We start from the raw sequence: 18,609 nt of genomic DNA, 5'->3' as shown, positions 1-18,609 counted from the left end.
TGTGTTGTTTGGGTGGAGTCACATTGTGTAAACGTGAATATAATACCCCCCTGTTTCTTCAGTAACCTCACATCCGTGTAGCTCTGTAAACAAGTGGAACTTTGCTGCTGGCTTGGGCTTCCATGAGCAGTGGGAATCATCATGTCCCAGGTCCTGTTCGCTCATACTGGATTTAGGGATTGAGGAGAATGCCTAGTCTGCTGTTTTAAAATAAACCGGAGCAGCAGAGAGTGCTGCTGGGTTAACCGTTGGACACGAAGCAGGGGCTGTATCACTATTTTTTCCTCGAAATGAAGCTGCCCTGTGCTTCACCAGGCAGGTAAACTTTTTAAACAGACAATAACATTAACCGTTTGCGGATGTACGTCATGCCGTGGAAAAATGTCGCTTTTAAGCAACGTAATGCTGCGGTAATGGCGGTAAGTAATCAATAAATTGGATGACTGGATGTCTTGCCGCAGCAGCGAAAGAGTCAAAGATGCATTTTTTTTTTGGTCAAGAGGGCGTGTTTTCATCCAGATAACGGGACAGGGGGAGAGGCAGAAGTCACCGTCGATCACTTCTGTACCCGTGCTTAGTCAGTAAAAACTGCTCCAACTCAGCGATAACGGACATTTAAGGATATTTTTAAACGGTGAAGATGCGAACAGTGAACTAAGCTAGCGAGAGTGCAGCAGTGCGTCCTGTTCCAACGGTAGGTAGCTGACGTTAGAAATGTAACATTAGAGTAGCCGTTAAGTTCCGTTTAACACGCTTTTCAAACTTAGTATTTTGTCTTTTTTTTTTTTTTTTTTTAGCAAACTACAGCCTGTTAGTGATTTAGACCCAAGATATATCATTATGCAAAGCGACAAATCGGAGCCGAGTGAACCCAAGGGCACCGAGTGTCCGAGCTCAAGCGACGCCGAGAAGAAGGCACTGAGCGCCGTGGACACGCAAGCTCCCAAACCCAAGGGGATAAGTGCGGTCGCGGTGCTCTGGACGTTTGGGAAATGTCTTGGAGCCTTGCTGCCCGTCTACCTGGCCGGTTACTACCGGGTTAGCACCAGCCTGTTGATGTTCGGAATGATGGTCTACACGGGATGGAAGCATGCCCGAGAAGCCAAGGAGGCGCGCCTGAAGTCAGCCATACAGCTGCTCGACAATGAGCAGGAGTACACATCCATGAAAGTGTCCAAAATCAAGCGAGACCTCCCTGCGTGGGTAAGAAATGAGCATATCACTGTCAGAGTGTGTCTTATGGCATCAGAAATCTAAGAACACACACCACAGCGCTATCCCTCTGAGCCCACCTTGACCTAGAATAACCCCGCATTACATAAGGCAAAGCAAAACCTAGCAGTGGACCCTAAAATCATGATATCCCCACAGGAATTTGCAGTTGGAGTGTTGGTTTCCTGTTAAGCAGCCCAGTCATTGCTATTTTTAACATAAAAGCCTTTCTCTTATACACAACTGTGGGTCTCTATTGGAAAAGTTTTAGAGAAATGTCTTCCCTAAGTAATTTCCCCACAGACAGTAAGGCACAGACAGTGTGCTTAAAGTCAGTTTCTCTTTTTGCTTCTTTTTTAAAGCTGCTTTTTCTAATGCTCCTTGTTGAGTTTAGGTCTGTTGAAACAGGCATGCAGTCAGGTGTGCAGAAGTTCCTGTCTGTTACTTGTAGTACTTTGTTCTTCCATCATTTCCCCTAATACTCTGCAAAATATGCTGTGGGTGAGGGTGTTCGCATTGCAAGACTAAAGTCATTTAAAAGCATAGTGGGGCATTTGCGACTGCTTTGTAACCACTGCAAGAACATTTGAACCCTCTAGTCCTTTCTACAACTAAAAGGTGGCAGGAAAATGTCTTGATTTGCCAGTCATCTAGCCAGTATATGTACCTAACATGGGCATACTGAAACCCACATGGGTCTGTTTTGACTCAGAATGCCTTGCCACACCCAAATGAGGTTCCTGTGGATACTTGTTTTGGTGATTGCTTGCGTAACCAGACAACAGGCATACTCCTCATTAAAGCATTAAAACTTGGGCATCTCCATATTACTTTCCAGTGCTGCTCTCCAGCATGCACAACAAATGGCATGTGTTAGGATTTTCTTTGAGAGAATGTTATGAAATATAAATGGAGAAGACATTTCAAGAACTAAATATTGCAAAAGTATTCTTGCATGTGATGTCAATGCAGAGATAAACCATTTAATAGCCAGCTGTATCATTCAAAGCTATCTTTGAGCTGACAATTGCTGCACTTACATGCTTTCCTTTTTTCTTTTATACAGTCTAAAACCTGGTGGACAAAGCACTGGGATCACATTAACCGTGTTATTGATGACATTTCCAGACATGCGTCAGCTATGGCTGAATCATTTCCCTATCCTCTTGCGAGTTTATCAGACTCTATGCTAAATTTAAGAATGTGTCCTCATTGTATTTCTGTCTTTCAGGTCAACTTTCCAGATGTTGAAAAGGTTGAGTGGCTCAATAAGGTAAAAATATCAGTGGTTTCCTATTTCACTTCATCTTTTCATCATATGGTGTTACACAAAGACGCTGTTTATTCCTGCACGTTTGTCCATTCAGTGGCCCAGCTGTTGTGATGACTGACACTTGGTAGTGTATGCTAGGTTAATACTTGGTGCTAGCTGATAGATGGTGGCACTGCTGCTGTTGCGGGAAAGGCCCCACCCCCATTTGGTGTAGCCACTCTGTCTGTGCTGCAGAGCGCAGGCCCAGTGCCAGGCAACCCTCTCAACATTTCCATTTCATTACAGGCTCGCTCACAGGAAAGGGGAGGAGCAGCCCAGTCACCCCCCCCCCAACTAAATAAAACTGTAGCTATTGTCCCCCCCTCCAACTTTCTTTCCCCGCCCAGGGGGACAAGAGCCACTAATATAGAGATATAAAAGTATTCATGCTAACAGGACCACGAGATCTGAGTGTCAGAGAGCAGACAAAGCAGAGGTTTGAGACTTTTTACTAGAGGGAAGGTCAGCAGATTCCCCTGTTGCTCAGGCTTCATCTTCCACAGAAGCTGGCGGCTGATGACTCACACTCTACTTATGCCAGACTGTAACCAACTCTGGGTTTTTTTTTCTCTCCACAGTCACACAAGCACACAACCAAACGCTGCCTCTGCTTTATGTTCTTTCCCTGTAGGAATGAAGACATAGCAGCCTCATGTAGCAACATTAATATTTTATTTTATTAGAAGTGAACACATGCAGAACACGGGATTCCTTGTGGGCTTATGCAAGGGCCCAAATACGAAGATGAACAGCTGAGGCCCAACTGGCCACAGCTGTCTCTGTCATTCCTCTGTTATTGCTTATGGAAGCCAAGGCATCTGACAAATTGTTTTGTTGCGATGTACATGGCTAAAATTACAAAGTTTACTTAAAGCAACAGTCTCTGTTTGAATACTGCAGGGGATGTACATTGCAACTTATGTGGCTTACTAACAAATGCAGCTTATAATTTTGTGCTTGGTGGCCCGGCTAGGTTTTGCAGCAGGTGTGGCCCTTTGTCGGCCAATACCTGGAGAAGCTGCTGGTGGAGACCATCGCTCCGTCCATCCGAGCCTCGAGTACCCACCTCCAGACACTCAGCTTTACAAAAGTGGACATGGGTGACAAGGTGATGGCAACAATACTATAATATGACACTTCTGTAAAGATTCACACTAATGATGGATGTCATTTGCACCAATTAACCACAATGTTAAAACCAGTTATTGGCTCTAATGTTGTGGCTGAATGGTTTATATACATACATAGACACACACACACACACACACCACACACTTATATATATATGTTCAGCTGCAACAGCTGCAACATTAAAGCCAGTAACTGGTTTTAACATTGCGGCTGACCAGTGCAGTGTATGTTATGCAAACAAATGTGCTTTCTGTTTGCTCCAGGCCATGAAGGTTGTGGGGATCAAGGCACACACAGAGAATGACAAGGGACAAGTCTTGCTAGATCTGTATATCAGGTAAAGGTTAATCCATTGCTCTTTGGGTTTGTGAATCACTGTCACCTCTGTATTACAGCTTTTAGAGCGCATTATTGTAGGTGACATTTTCCTTCTTTTATTCTCAGCTATGTTGGTAATGTAGAGATCAATGTTGAGGTGAAAAGATACTTCTGCAAAGCCGGAGTCAAAGGAATACAGGTGCATTTTCTCATAAAGCTTTGAAGTATTATGAGTGACAACATTTCATGTAAAATTCTTAATTCAAAGATGATGTCTTTATAAAGCTTAAAGGTTTATTGAAATGCATAGAAAATCTGCCTTTGTGGTAGTATTTTACAATAATTTCACAAACATCCTTTTTGTCTCTGTGTCTTCAGCTACATGGGATGATGAGAGTGATTCTGGAGCCTCTGATTGGAGATGTGCCCATAGTGGGTGCAGTCACCATGTTTTTCATCCGGAGGCCTGTATGTTCATCTACATTCACCTCTATTTGTCCTTTTTCTTGTTGTGCCCTCAACCCACAGTCCTGTGACTATCATGTATCTCAGTTTAGTCTCATATGCTTTTCATGGTATTGATTTCTCATCAATCCAGATTTGCTGCATACAGTACATTCCTTTGTCTAATCTCTTCCCAGAAACTAGACATCAATTGGACTGGACTGACTAATTTGTTGGACATTCCTGGGCTGAAGTGAGTCATGCTGAAAGAACTTCACTTTATTAACAATAACCACAACATTATAATGAAAATAAAGTAGAGTGAATGATAAATTGTGCAGGCAGTGCAGCAGCAGTATGTTTTCACTGAAATAATACTTTCTCATTCGTCCTAGTGTCATGTCAGACAGTATGATTATGGATGCCATCGCCTCCTTCTTGGTTTTGCCCAACCGCCTGGTTGTCCCCCTGGTTCCTGGCCTGCATATTGCCCAACTACGTTCTCCTTTGCCCAGGGTAAAGTCTGAACGTGCGCCTACAGATTAAGATATTGTTTCACATTTCAGTAAACAACAGTATATTAGACCTACACCCTGTTTCTTCTTTCTCAGGGTGTGGTACGCATCCACCTAGTAGAGGCACAGAATCTAGCAGCGAAGGACACCTCTGTGAAGGGGGTCATGGCTGGCTTGTCTGACCCCTATGCCATTTTGAGGGTGGGCCCTCAGACCTTCACCTCCCAACACATTGACAACACGGACTCTCCCAAGTGGGGAGAAATGTATGAGGTCAGGAGAATGGAGAGAAATGAATTTGTGTCATTACTCTGCATGTCCAGGTGTTGGAAGATTCTTTGTTTTTCATGGATATCATATATCATCTCACCTTGTTCTGTATTTGAGGGATTAGACTGCGACAGTGCTGAGAGTGTCCATTTTAATTCATGAGGCCAGAGTCAGCTTCCATAAAATCCTTCTGTCAGTCTTCATGTCCTTATATGTGTCTGGTACATCAGGTTATAGTCCATGAAGTGCCTGGTCAAGAGTTGGAGGTGGAGGTATATGACAAAGACCCAGACCAGGATGATTTCCTGGGCAGGTACATATGCATAGATCATGTCTCCTGTGAGCCTTTGTTGAATCTCATATTGTCACCTATTGTCTGCCACCTGCCACTAAAACCATCTAGACTATGATCCATATATTTTCATTGGTGCATTTTTCTTATAGTAATTCTGCCTTACACTCCCCTTCCATATAGGACCAAATTGGATTTGGGCATTGTGAAGAAATCCATAGTTGTTGATGATGTAAGTAAAAAGTTGTTGTCAACTGAGTCACAATATTCAGTCAAGTGTTTTAAGTGTTAATTTGTAATGTACTGTAAATGTATTCCTACGGCTGTCTTCCCAGTGGTTCCCTCTGAAGGACACTCCGTCAGGACGGGTTCATTTCAAACTGGAGTGGTTGGCCTTGTTGCCTAGCGCTGATCGACTAGAGCAGGTTTAAGTCACTCTATTCCACTGCTACTGTACATTGCTCTTTATGATTAGTAGATTTTTGTGTACCCTTCAGCACTCCAATTTTTTTTTTTCAATTCTCCTCTAGAGCCTAAAGAGGAATGAGAGCGTGATTTGTAAGACTTCTGATCCACCCTCCTCAGCCATCTTGGTTGTGTATCTGGACAAGGCTGAGGCACTTCCTGTGAGTCAAGTACCTCTACCCTCTCTGCCCACATTCGTGCACCAGCTCAGAGCTGCTTCCTGTGTGTGGTTAAACTGAGGCAGAGCTGTAACTGCCATCTGTCATGCATTCCACATTGTTGTTGCCTTGGTCTGTGACCCTACCCGGTCCACTGTAGTGTGGATGAGTGTGGCTAACTTTATCCAAGGCTGTTAAATACACATTTCCTACCGTGCTAATCCCTGCTGTCGTATAATACACAAAAGGGAACAGCAGTGACAGAATCTTTGCAATGAAACTCAGTCTTTGTGGTTTCTTTCAGTGCAGATTTATACTTCCTGATTATGCCATGCAGCATGGTGTTTCTTTCAGTTATTTGTGCCGTTGCTATGGTAGCCTAATAAACACTATTATTCAATCAACCATGTGTTGTTGGAATGGCTGATAAGTCTATTACTGCTCTGCTCTTGCTTACAAAATGTCATTGTTCGCATGGCTCACTGTGTATTCATATTTGTCTATTACTGTGCATCTTTTTAGATGAAGAAGGGAAATAAAGAGCCCAATCCCATGGTGCAGTTGTCTGTACAGGACGTCACTAGAGAGAGCAAGGTATATCTACTGAGGAAGCCCATTATAATACTGTAAATTGTATTTCATTTACTTCTATTTTATATGCATCTGCATCTTCTAATGTAAATCACTCTTGTCGTTTATTCTCTCCTTCAGACTTGTTACACAACCATTAATCCAGAGTGGGAGGAAGCTTTCACCTTCTTCATCCAAGATCCACGCAAGCAGGACATAGACATTCAGGTATCAGTTCATAAGATCAGTAGCTAGTCTGCACTAAACTGTGAGTATGGTTTTCTCATTTTTTGGCTTCCCTTAATTTTGAATGAACCAGGTGAAGGATGCCGACCGTGTCCAGACATTGGGCAGTCTGACTATCCCTTTGTCCCGTCTGCTGTCCAATGCCAATCTCTCTTTGGACCAGTGGTTCCAGTTGGACAACTCTGGATCTGCCAGTCGCATCTATATAAACACAGTTCTCAGGGTAAATGGCAAAATGGTCATTCACTAATCTGCACTGCATTAGATGAAGTAATGATAAGTAAATAGACTGGAAAAAAACCAAACACACTGTAGGAGGTTATTAGTTATATGTGTAATGGTGTCTCAACTGAAAATGAATTCTGGGATTTTGGTCACATTTTGTCTCTTAATTCTTTCCACTGTATCATAGGTCCTGTGGTTAGATGAGGAAGGTATTCCATCTGATGTGTCATCTAATCTGGCGGCTGGACTGTCCAAACAGCTTCCCCAACAGACCTCCCCTCATCCTAGCTTTGCCACAGAGGTAAGTGAGGACAGTGCAGTTTATTTCTATAGGTCTGAGCCTATTTCACTTATTTGAAACTTTGTATATTTTTTGTCAGGGACTGCTCAGAATCCACCTGTTGGCAGGCCAGAACCTTGTTCCAAAAGATAACCTGATGGGAGGCATGGTGAAAGGCAAGAGTGACCCATATGTAAAGATCAACATCGGGGGTGAAACATTCACAAGTCATGTTATCAAGGGCAATCTTAACCCCACATGGAATGAAATGTATGAGGTAAATAACAAGAAGTCACTGAAAGAACACGGCTTTCATTCAACTTAATGGTAATCGCTGTGAATTTTTTTTTCTTACAGGTTTAAGTTTGCATGTGTTTCTAAATGTCTTGTATGATTGGTTTGAAAGAGTCTTTTGACATGTGTGACTTTGTTCACCCCTCAGGTGATTCTAACCCAACTGCCAGGCCAGGAACTGCACATGGAGGTGTTTGATAAAGACATGGACATGAAGGATGACTTCATGGGCAGGTAGCTGTTTATCATTTAATTATCACATATACTATTTAGATTCAAAAAGACAATATCTAATATCATATTTGTTGATATACAGGCTGAAGATCAGTCTGAAGGACATCATTGATGCTCGGTACACTGATCAGGTGGGATACGTCAGCTAAACTCATTGCTGTATTCTTAGGTTGCAGGATTGTGGTTAGAAATAGGGAAAGTGGACATTAAACCCTCTACAAAGGGAAAAGGGAAAAGAATAAGCATCAAAAAATGGCCAGCTTTATGCTTTGTTTCTCTTGTTTGGAATGGGCCCAATACTTCCCACATTGATATGGTTTCTCTTTATTTCTCAGTGGTACACTCTCAGTGATGTGAAGTCTGGTCGAGTTCATCTGGTACTGGAATGGGTTCCAACTGCCTCAGAGTCAGACAGATTGGACCAGGTAATTATTTTTTAAGATCAAGTCATGGATTAATGGACACTTTGTGGTAAGCCTGATTCATATTTGCACGTTCTTCTCTGTGTATTTAGGTTCTTCAGTTCCATTCCAGACAGTCCTACCAGAACAAGGCTGTTCCCTCAGCAGGCCTACTGTTTGTGTATATCGAACAAGCAGATGGATTACCAGTGAGTCCTCTGATACTGCTGTGAAGGATAATGTGAAGGCACTTAACTTTTTAACTCCCAAAGAACATTATTGCCTGTTCTGTCTCTCTGCAGGTGAAGAAGAGTGGAAAAGATCCAAAAGTAGGAGCAGAGCTTACTCTTGAAGAAACATCCCGCAAAACTACAGTAAGACCCAAAGGATGGATAGATAGAGTACTTTATTAATCCCAAAGTGAAATTGCAGACCTCATTCAGATAACTGACTGACTCCTGCATCTGTTCTGAAGGTATGTGAACGCACCACATCACCACAGTGGAATGAGGCATTCTGCTACAAGGTTCGAGACCCCAGAGAAGATATACTTGTAGTTAAGGTAGGCAGGCTTCACTTTAGTGCCTAATCAAAGCACTGTGGATACAGTGTAATCTCTAATATGCAAATACTCCCACTCTCTGTTAACCTCTGTTGTGTTCCTCCAGTTCTCCCACAGCTGGACCCTGCCCATTGGTTCCCTGGTGGTTCCTCTTAGAGAGCTGCTGTCTGAACCAGAGCTGGTTCTGGACCAGTGGTTCCATCTGGATGGAGCCTCACCTGAGAGTCAGGTTCTTCTGAGGGCTGAACTTAAGGTGGGAGTCATTCTCACTGTATGTCTCAATCTAAATATTAAGCATGTGTCCTTAAGTTTCTCTTTTCCATCTCTTTATCACTTTCACTATGTGTCCTTTTCTCTGTCTCTCATCTGTTTGTTTCTCATCTGTATCTCACACTCAGTTTGCCCCCTTTCTTTCATTTGGCTTTGGAGGCAGTTCTTTAATTTTCTACTTATTGAAATAATAACATTTCAATTGCAGATACTGATTCCTAGCAAATGTCCTGGTGCCACTGATGAGGCTAAGGTCATTTCAGCTTCAGACCCCTCCCCTGCTCGGCCAAAACAGGAGACAGACCCAGTGCTGAGGTGAGATAGCTCATTCCAAAAAGTTGTCTTTCCTAATTTTCCATTTCTCCGTTGTCTCTTAGATTTGTCATTGCTACTCTTTACTCTCCTTTTTTGTCTCTAGGTCAAGTTCAGTGGATGCTCCTCCTGTTGAGACCATTGTCTCATCAGTGACTTTGGATGAACATGTTGATGTAAAGGAAACGGTAGCTGATGTGACTGAAGAGACGGTGGAAGAATCACCAAGCCCTGCCGTAGCACAGCCTCCACGGCCTCCTCACACCTCTCCAGACCTCAGCTTTGCCAGTGAGGTAATGTTGCTAATGATCCTCAGTACCGGATACAGGCAACAGACATAACACCATCACATTTGATTTGAAAATAACTCAATTAAGTAAAAGAATCTCTTCCTGTAGGGGCTATTGAGAATCATCCTGTTTGAGGCTCAGAGTCTGGTTGCCAAAGATAACAAGATGGGTGGTATGGTGAAGGGCAAGAGTGACCCCTATGCCAAGATCAATGTTGGAGAGGTTGCGTTTAAGAGTAATGTGATCAAGGAGAATCTCAACCCTGTCTGGAATGAGATGTATGAGGTGTGTATAGGTGACTGCACTTTTTGACTTCCCCTAAATGAAAATTCAAATAGAGATGGCAGTGATAACCACCAACAACTGCTTAAACTGTTCTATGTTCCCACAGGTGGTGCTGAGGCCTCAGTCAGGACAGGAGGTGCAGGTAGAGCTGTATGATAAAGACATGGACCAAGATGACTTCCTGGGCAGGTGAGGGCTAATGTGGAGGTTTTCAGCTTCCTAACAATTACAGGAAGGCTCTTAATCTCCTAGTCCTCATTGTTTCAGCATGGTATCTAGTAAATAGGTGTATTTATGTGCTCAAACTGTAGTTATTTTACCATACAGCTAAAAATAAACTGGTATATTATGATGTACTGTGTATTGACTAAATGAAAATCAGAATTTAACAGCAGTCTTACATAAAGACTTACTTAAAGATGTGTAAGAAAACTGATCATTCCATTTTTATGCTTTTCACAGACACAGACTAAAATGTACATTCTCTTCTTCATTGTAAACAGAATGAAAATCAGTGTGGCAGACATCATCCGTTCCCAGTACACCGACCAGGTGAGTATTCCATCATTACTGTATGTAAATATGTGTTCCCCTGGTGTAATCACAGGCTGTGATACAGTAAGAGTATGTCTCTTATTTCAGTGGTACACCCTGAATGACGTGAAGTCTGGACGTGTCCGTCTGATATTGGAGTGGGTTCCAGCAGTTTCCTGTAATGACCCCCTGGACCAAGTTAGTGCAATTTTAAAATGATTTGTTTAAGTTTCTTCACACAGTCATGCACATATTTATAATCTGGGTCATCTGTGTTGCCTATTCTTCTCTCATCTCTAAGATCCCATGCTCAGTTGATTCACTGTGCACATCGGTGCTGAGTCACTGTAATGTATTTTTAATTTGATTTTCTGCTGCAGGTGATGCAGCTGCAGTCTCTCCAGTCTTACCAGAACAAGGCCGTTCCCTCTGCAGCCCTGCTCTTTGTTTATATGGACAGAGCACACTCATTGCCTGTGAGTCCCTTGTAATTTTGTCAACTGAAAACCACTATAATAAGTGTCCTGTGTCTGAGTTATAGATAGACTAAAGTTTGGAAAGCATGTGTAGATAAGATGATAATACCACTGGCATAAAGTGGAAAATAACTTCTGCTTCTTAAGACATTGTTTTTGTAAGTAATCACTTACAAAAATGAATAAAACAACGACTGAAAAATAATTCTTAGCCAAGCAACAATCACTGTTTTTGAGGTTTATGACTCCATGGTGTGAGATAGGAATATTGAATTGTTTTTTAAAAGAAAGGGAAGTTGGACATCCCTCTATTTTGCCTTAATTGCAAAGAGTGAATACAGTCTATTCACCAAATGCTATTTGTTATGTGTTTTCTGTGTCCAGTTTAAGAAAAGTGGAAAGGAGCCTAAGGCTGGAGCTGAGCTTGTATTTGGCAAGACAACCTACAAAACCAAGGTATGATGCGAATAATAAAGAGATGAAACAGACAAACACTTGCTGTTCCAGTGTAGGGCTGCAACTACTAAGTATTTTCATTATTATATGGTTGATCTATTATTTTTGGATTAATCTGTTAATTATTCAGGCAATAGAATGTCTACATCAAAATTCCCTAGAAACCAAACAAGTGTGTTGGTAAATGATTAATCATTTTATTGGATGAACTATAAACTGCTGTTTAAAATGAGAAAAATTTTAACTTTAGCACCCCCTAGTGACAGTATTAAAAAAGACAGAAGGCTTGACAGCAGTGCACACCAGTACCTTTTTGAGTTAAAACTGTGAGGAAGAAAACGCATCTAAATGCGGTGAATGTATATGTTTTTGGTTTAAGGATCTACCATTACCCCTATTGTCTTCTTTTTCTGACTGAAGGTGTGTGATCGCTCCAGATCACCTCAGTGGAATGAGGAATTCAACTTTTTGGTTCGGGACCCCACAGAGGAAATGCTCATAATTAAGGTGAATGTACTGTGTGTCTCACAATACTAATAGCCACTATTGAATGCCTGCTGCTAAACATCTTATCCTCTAAATGACATCATAAATGTGCCCCGATCTTTGTAGTTGTCAAGTGCGTGGGACCAGCCAATGGGATCTCTGGTAGTTCCCGTGAGAGAGCTGCTCTCTCAGCCACAGCTGGTCCTGGACCAGTGGATGCATCTGGATGGGGCTTTACCCGAAAGTGAGATTCTGCTAAGGGCTGAACTCAAGGTAGCAGAATACACACACACACACACACACACACACACAGCGGATTAGTGCCATTGATTCTGATACACAGAGTAACAAACTGCAAATTTGTTGGTGACAGATTCTTGACTCAAGGATGACTGAAGCTCCACAGCCCTCTGTAACCGGTTCAAAGAAGGAAGAGATGATCACCACCACTGACAAGGCATTCAAAGCATCTGGGGAGGAGGAAAAAATCTCAGAGCTGCCAACTCATGAGTGAGCGTTTTGGGTTGATTTGATAATGCACACCAACCACTTTGCAGAGTGTTGTTCAAATACAAGAAAAATCAATAAAGACACATTTAAACCATAAACAAGCATTAATAAACACAAAATAAAAAGCGCAGTGCCTGAGAGTGAGTGCAGGAATGCAAGGGAGGGGCGTGTCAGGAAGTATACTCCTTACAAAGTGCACAAGTTCATTTGTAGCTCAGTGAAGTTATTTCACAAAAAGAGAGTGTACTGTCTTTTTTTTAGTTCCAGTCAGCAGTCTGGCTGTGGTGTTTGGTGACAGCAGTATGTGTATTTAGGTCTGTTGCAGTACCCAACCAGCCTAAACAACCTGAAGCAGCACAAGTACATGCCTTTCCTGAAAAGGTTACTCCTGCTGAGCCAGCTGCCATTCACACTGCACCTGATATATTCCCTGCTGCTGCAGTGAGTTACATCACACAATAGTCAGTTGTTATTATGCTCTGTCTGTTTTCACCTTCATGACCTTAATGTAATTTTGCTCAGCTGGTGGAGGAACCAACAGAAGCAGAACAGCATCCCGCACAGTCAGACTCAGCAAGTTACAGGAGACTCTGAACCACGGCAAATACAAACAAAGGGGTGAGTGCCATTTTCTTTTTTCCCTTTATCATTACCTAAGGAGCCATAAAAGCAATAATAGAATAATGATCAGTAACTGTGTGTGTGTGTGTGTGTGTGTGTGTGTGTTTGTGTTTGTGTTTGTGCATGAATGTAGTACTGGCCTAGATAATCTTGCCCATGCCACAGTGACTGGTCTTCCTGCTGAAACCCTGGGCCCAGTAGAGATCCCAGAACCTGCTGAAGTTCTTCCACCACACACCACCCCCAGTCAGGACTTTGGTAAAGAGGTGGGTTTAGATTATGCCTTGATTAGCAGAGTGGAAGTTAAGCCTTGTATTCCCATCACAGTCCCAGGCTGAATTTTCAGACATTGTTATTATTTCAGGTGACAGTACAAATTTACAATTATACTCAATAATAATTTAGAAACCATATTATCTGAAAATGTCCATCAAAACTATCTCATAGCTGAGGACACAGATGAAATGGCAAGTCTTTAGTTATTGCTCCTTTTTAACTGCAGTCATTTGATGGTGAATAGTTTAGTGAACTGATGCTGCTGGGTCTCGGTCTCGTGGAATTTCCATACACTGTGAATGTGTCACTTCTGCTTGTCTTAAAATATAATGTTAAGTCCTGCTGAGGTGATTTCAGCTTCCTCTGCTGAACTCACTCATTTTGAACAGGAGGCTCAAAATAGAACTGAGCATTGTATCATTTATACAATGTGCAGAGGTCTGGCTTGAAGGATGGACCTTTACTAAATTAAAAAAAATAAAATAAAAACACATTCTTATAAACCACATTTGAATTAGACACAACAAAAGTTCATTCTTTTCTATTACAGTGGCATTGTGTTCCTAATGTCAGGTCTTTGTTACTAGCAGTCATGTGAGTCTATTCAAAATGCATCTCCTGTACATATTGTGAACTGATTTAAATAAACTTATGTAAGATAGGAAACCACCAGGTGCTGTTGAAAATGATTTGCGTTTAAGAATGTTGAATACTATACTAAGGGAAATTATTCCAAAATTATGGCATAATGAAAAAATGCTGTTCTTCCGTCATATTTGTGCTGATTCTTGCTGTCTGGGTCACCCTGGAAATATACAGTTTAGAGTAGCTGCATGTTAAAAGCTACAGATGCTGTTTGCTCAAAGACGTCCTATATGTTTTAGTCACTTACAATGTTCACCCTGCAGGGGCTGCTGAGGATTCACCTGCTGGAGGCCCAGAATCTGGTTGCCAAGGATAACCTGATGGGGGGCATGGTGAAGGGCAAGAGTGACCCCTATGTCAAAATCAACATAGGCGGTGTTGCATTTAAGAGTCACGTTATAAAAGAGAATCTGAACCCAACATGGAATGAAATGTATGAGGTATGAAGTACTGTATGTTGTTTGGATTTCATTGTATGTACAGTGTTTGTTTGTTTTACAAATATTTGTTTGTGTTCGTTTATAACAGTTGGTTTTGACTGGGAACAGCGTCCAGGAGATTAAGTTTGAAGCATTTGACAAGGACATAGATTCTGATGATTTCCTTGGAAGGTGTGTGTCTTGTTTACTTCTCTATGTTGGTTAATCAGTTACTTATGTCAGTACTGGAGATTTAAAAAAAAAAAGTGTATAGTCCTGTGTACATTGACCTGCGTGATAAGAACTCTAACAGAGATCCACCTCTGACTTCACAAAATTTTGCACTGAAATACATCAGTGTATAAGAATGAATCAGTCGCTGAATATTTATTATCACAGGTCAAGGTTAAAACAGTACAGCTTTTAGGACAAGATCAGATAAACTGGTTCTCTGCTGTTTTTATTGTATGATGGTAATATACTCCTTAGAGTCAGCAGTTGAAATTAAAATAATTGTTAAACAACTACCTGTTTTCATGTTCACAGATTCAGTGTTAAGCTAAATGAGATCATCAGATTGCAGTACACAGATCAGGTTAGTCAATAAATCATTCTCAGAATTCATGGCATGTGATCCCTAAACTCTTTCATTTCCCTCTATGAAGGGTGTTGCCTTGCTTGTTTGCCTGACTTTGTTTTTGTTCCAGTGGTACACTCTGAATGATGTGAAGTCTGGGCAGATTCACTTGATACTAGAATGGGTCCCTACTGTGTCAAATACAGTCAGACTTGACCAGGTCAGTCCTTATCTACATTTATCACCCACCAGCTTTAGTCTCACTCTTTTTATTCAGACATTCCTCAAACATGGACTATTGAAGTGTACCAAAGATAGCAGCCTCTTAAATGAAGCTGTCGAGTCACATTCCAACAACACAGGGAACATTATTCACATTGCAGCATTGTTGTCAGGCCTCACTGGCTGTGCTCCATGTTACAGGTATTGCAGCTCCAGTCTCTCCAGTCTTATCAGAACAAAGCTGTCCCCTCTGCTGCTCTGCTCTTTGTCCATGTGGAGAGAGCACATTCATTACCTGTAAGTCACCTGCAATTTATCTACTCACTGTGCAGTAGTTAACAAAAATGATTCCTTATATAATAAAGTTTAAATGCCTCTCTCTGCTTTATCAGTTGAAGAAAAGTGGAAAGGAGCCCAAAGCAGGAGCTGAGCTTGTTCTGGGTGAAACAACATATAAAACCAAAGTAAGACATACAGTCACAGTTTTCTATTCTCAATCTAATGAGTAAATCATAATTGTACTGACTCTATCTTATTTTTTCATCCTTAGCTTTGTGACCGTGGCACCAGTCCTCAGTGGAATGAGTCTTTCTACTTCCTAGTCCATGACCCTAAACATCAGATGCTTGTAGTAAAGGCAAGGCATTTATTTACATCTGTTTGTTTGAAGAATCTGCATCTCTGCTGTTGGCTGCTGCATCCACTTGTGGTTGCAGTTTGCATTTGAAGTAATGTTGGAGAAAAAGTTTCATCCATCCATTTCTGGCATTGCAGTTGTCAAGCGGCTGGGACCAACCAATGGGATCTCTGGTGGTTACTGTGAAGGAACTCCTTGCAGAGCCACAGCTGGTCCTGGACCAGTGGTTCCATCTGGATGGAGCCTCACCTGAGAGTCAGATCCTACTCAGGGCTGAACTCAAGGTGAGAAGGCAAACACATCTGTGCTTACAGTAATAATGTCATATTTTTTGCTAATAAGCAATGATTTTTTTATGCCATTCTGAATTTGTTTTCAAACAGATTCTGAATTCCAAAATGGTAGATATGATCAGTGCAGAGACTCTGCCCTGTGCGGCTTATGGGTCTGGAAATGGGCAGGTGAAGTTGTCTCTGTCGTATGCCGCACAGCAGAGAAAGCTCATCGTTGTCGTCCATGCTTGCAGGTGTGCTTCCCCAAATAATATTCCACAACACTTTCAGTAAGACTGTTCAAACCATGGTTTGTGATTGTCTTTGAAATTATAGTTCATAGTAACATAGAAAAAAGATCTGTGTAAAAAAACCTACAAAACTATCCTTTAAGAAGAACAGACAAACTGAAAGGACACTGTCAATAATACCGCAAATGAAATATGAGCAATGTATACTTTGCACATTGCACTAACATGCTGCATATTTTTAACTATTCTTGTGTTTTAACATGAAAAAGTATTTAGGCTGTACTTTCTTTGTCTGTGCACAGAGGCCTTTTGTCTCAGAGTAAGGATGGTGTAGACAGCTATGTCTCCCTCATGCTGCTGCCAGACAAAAGCAAGGCCACCAAGAGGAAGACAGCTGTGAAGAAGAGAGACCTCAAACCAGAATACAATGAGAAGTAATTAACTAATTGACTTATTGCACTTATCATTGTATCCGTGTGTTAGTGTCAACATTCACATCTAATCATCTCTGGCATTTTCTTTAAGGTTTGAGTATGATCTGCCCATGGAGGAGGCAAAATTCAGGCGCCTCAGCGTATCAGTGAAGAATAATTCGGCCTCATTCAGGAGCCGCGATGTCATTGGACAGGTCAGTCTGAGACTGTACATCCACCCCCCCCCCCCCCCCCCCCCTTCATACGTAATGGGAAACACAGGGGGACTTGAAATTCAGATTTTGAAAATGTGCTGTATCCCACACACACTGACAGACCTTATAAGATTTTTGGCAGTAGTCAGTGGTATTTAGTTAAAAAAAAAAAAAAACATAGGAGTGGCCTGTAGAGTATGCAGACAAGGTCACATGACTAGTCCAGAGCACACACACACACACTAATAAAATTTGATTAAATCCACACCTTTCCAGGTCAAACTGTAGGCTAGTATTGGCTTGACTGGTAGATCACATGTAATGCAGGACACTTCATGTGTATCCCCAGCTTTCTGATTCTTTCACTCTCATGCTCGGTGTGTAATTCTTTGAGTGCTCTGAAAACATACAGAAATGTTGTGCGTACAGATGCTAACCTGTCGTTCCTGTTATAGGTGCAAATCGAGTTGGCTGAAGTTGACCTGATTTCTGGTGTCACAGAATGGTGAGCAGAGCTGACTGAACCTTCTTCAGACTGCATTTAAGTTTGTTAAAGTGATACTCTGCCCAAAGTCTGTTTTGTATCTATTTAGTATATTTAGAATCCAACAATAGTGAGTGTCACCATCTTTTGATGTGAAAGGTGGCTGTGGCCACTACTGAACACTGCTGTATCAGTATAATCAGTACATTCCAGATAATCAGCACTGGAATTAGCCTGTTTAACTGTGACTATTTTAACATATTGAGTAAATGTATGCACAGCAGAGAAATAGATTATGCTGTAGGAGTGCTTTGAAATTTGAGTGGAATATCACTAATCTGTGCGCTTGTTTTCTTCATTTTGTATTGTTTTATGATCATGTCTTGGTGTATGCATTTTATGACTTTTCTTCTATTCCAGGTTCACGCTGAAAGACGAAGCTGAATAGTTGTTCTGCTTGCTGGTGACATTGTACGACGATGATACTGTCATCACATAAAGCTGGCATTGTGCCATTGCTGCAACTCACACCGAAGCCTTCTCCTTCCTGCCTCTGCGTACAGTGCCACTGTGGCAGCCTTACCTGCTTCCACCCAGCTCTTTGTATATTAACATATAATATAGAAGTGGACTGCACTGTATATTCACATACATCAGTATTCTCACCAAAGATAAGTAGGCTGAAGTAGCTGAGTTGACAAAGTTAAAGTGCAAGTTAGTTTTGACTGAAGGTTACTTTACTATATGAAGAAGTAATAGTTTTAAGATTGAGTGGAGCAAGTGGAAGATATACAAGTCCAGAAAGAATGAAGTCATATTTAGTGTTTGCTCTTTTTGTTCTTTTATTGCTGCAATGGTTCAGATCTAAGAGTATCTTGTTTGAAGAGCAGTATATATATATACATATATATATATATATATATAGAGCTGATTTTGGATCTGTTGTATGACAGGCTTACATTGGAGTTATTTTATATTTCACAGCACATTGCTACATTTGTGTTTGAAACTGCTTTTGAAAATAATTTT

The 18,609-nt window shown here is 41.5% G+C and overlaps 1 protein-coding gene across 2 annotated transcripts; it reads left to right on the top strand.

Annotated features, from left to right (window-relative positions):
* The first annotated feature begins 89 nt into the window (after positions 1-89).
* On the top strand, positions 90-17,605 carry esyt1b (extended synaptotagmin-like protein 1b). Of its 2 annotated transcripts, XM_051074779.1 has the most exons (40): positions 90-694; positions 798-1,203; positions 2,444-2,485; positions 3,498-3,632; positions 3,919-3,992; positions 4,100-4,172; positions 4,352-4,441; positions 4,615-4,670; positions 4,813-4,933; positions 5,029-5,205; positions 5,433-5,515; positions 5,678-5,726; positions 5,830-5,919; positions 6,025-6,120; positions 6,640-6,711; positions 6,829-6,915; positions 7,007-7,156; positions 7,346-7,459; positions 7,539-7,715; positions 7,881-7,966; positions 8,049-8,097; positions 8,302-8,391; positions 8,481-8,576; positions 8,670-8,741; positions 8,843-8,929; positions 9,036-9,182; positions 9,408-9,514; positions 9,618-9,804; positions 9,910-10,086; positions 10,193-10,275; positions 10,590-10,638; positions 10,729-10,818; positions 11,001-11,096; positions 11,481-11,552; positions 11,973-12,059; positions 12,165-12,311; positions 12,412-12,548; positions 12,863-12,989; positions 13,071-13,166; positions 13,303-13,435. In XM_051074779.1, exons 2-39 carry the CDS (start codon positions 841-843, stop codon positions 13,140-13,142), a joined length of 4,107 nt encoding a protein of 1,368 aa, XP_050930736.1. In that variant the 5' UTR covers positions 90-694; positions 798-840; the 3' UTR covers positions 13,143-13,166; positions 13,303-13,435. The 2 variants fall into 2 exon arrangements, with proteins under 2 accessions (XP_050930736.1, XP_050930737.1); XM_051074780.1 differs by lacking the exons at positions 9,910-10,086; positions 10,193-10,275; positions 10,590-10,638; ... (7 more) ...; positions 13,071-13,166; positions 13,303-13,435 and adding exons at positions 14,354-14,530; positions 14,619-14,701; positions 15,056-15,104; ... (7 more) ...; positions 16,994-17,096; positions 17,552-17,605 and having other exon boundaries at positions 91-1,203.
* Positions 17,606-18,609: the final 1,004 nt, after the last annotated feature.

The sequence above is a fragment of the Lates calcarifer genome, linkage group LG12 (assembly GCF_001640805.2).
Source record: "Lates calcarifer isolate ASB-BC8 linkage group LG12, TLL_Latcal_v3, whole genome shotgun sequence".
Classification (NCBI taxonomy): domain Eukaryota; kingdom Metazoa; phylum Chordata; class Actinopteri; family Centropomidae; genus Lates; species Lates calcarifer.
This window is presented reverse-complemented; position numbering and strand designations above follow the sequence as displayed.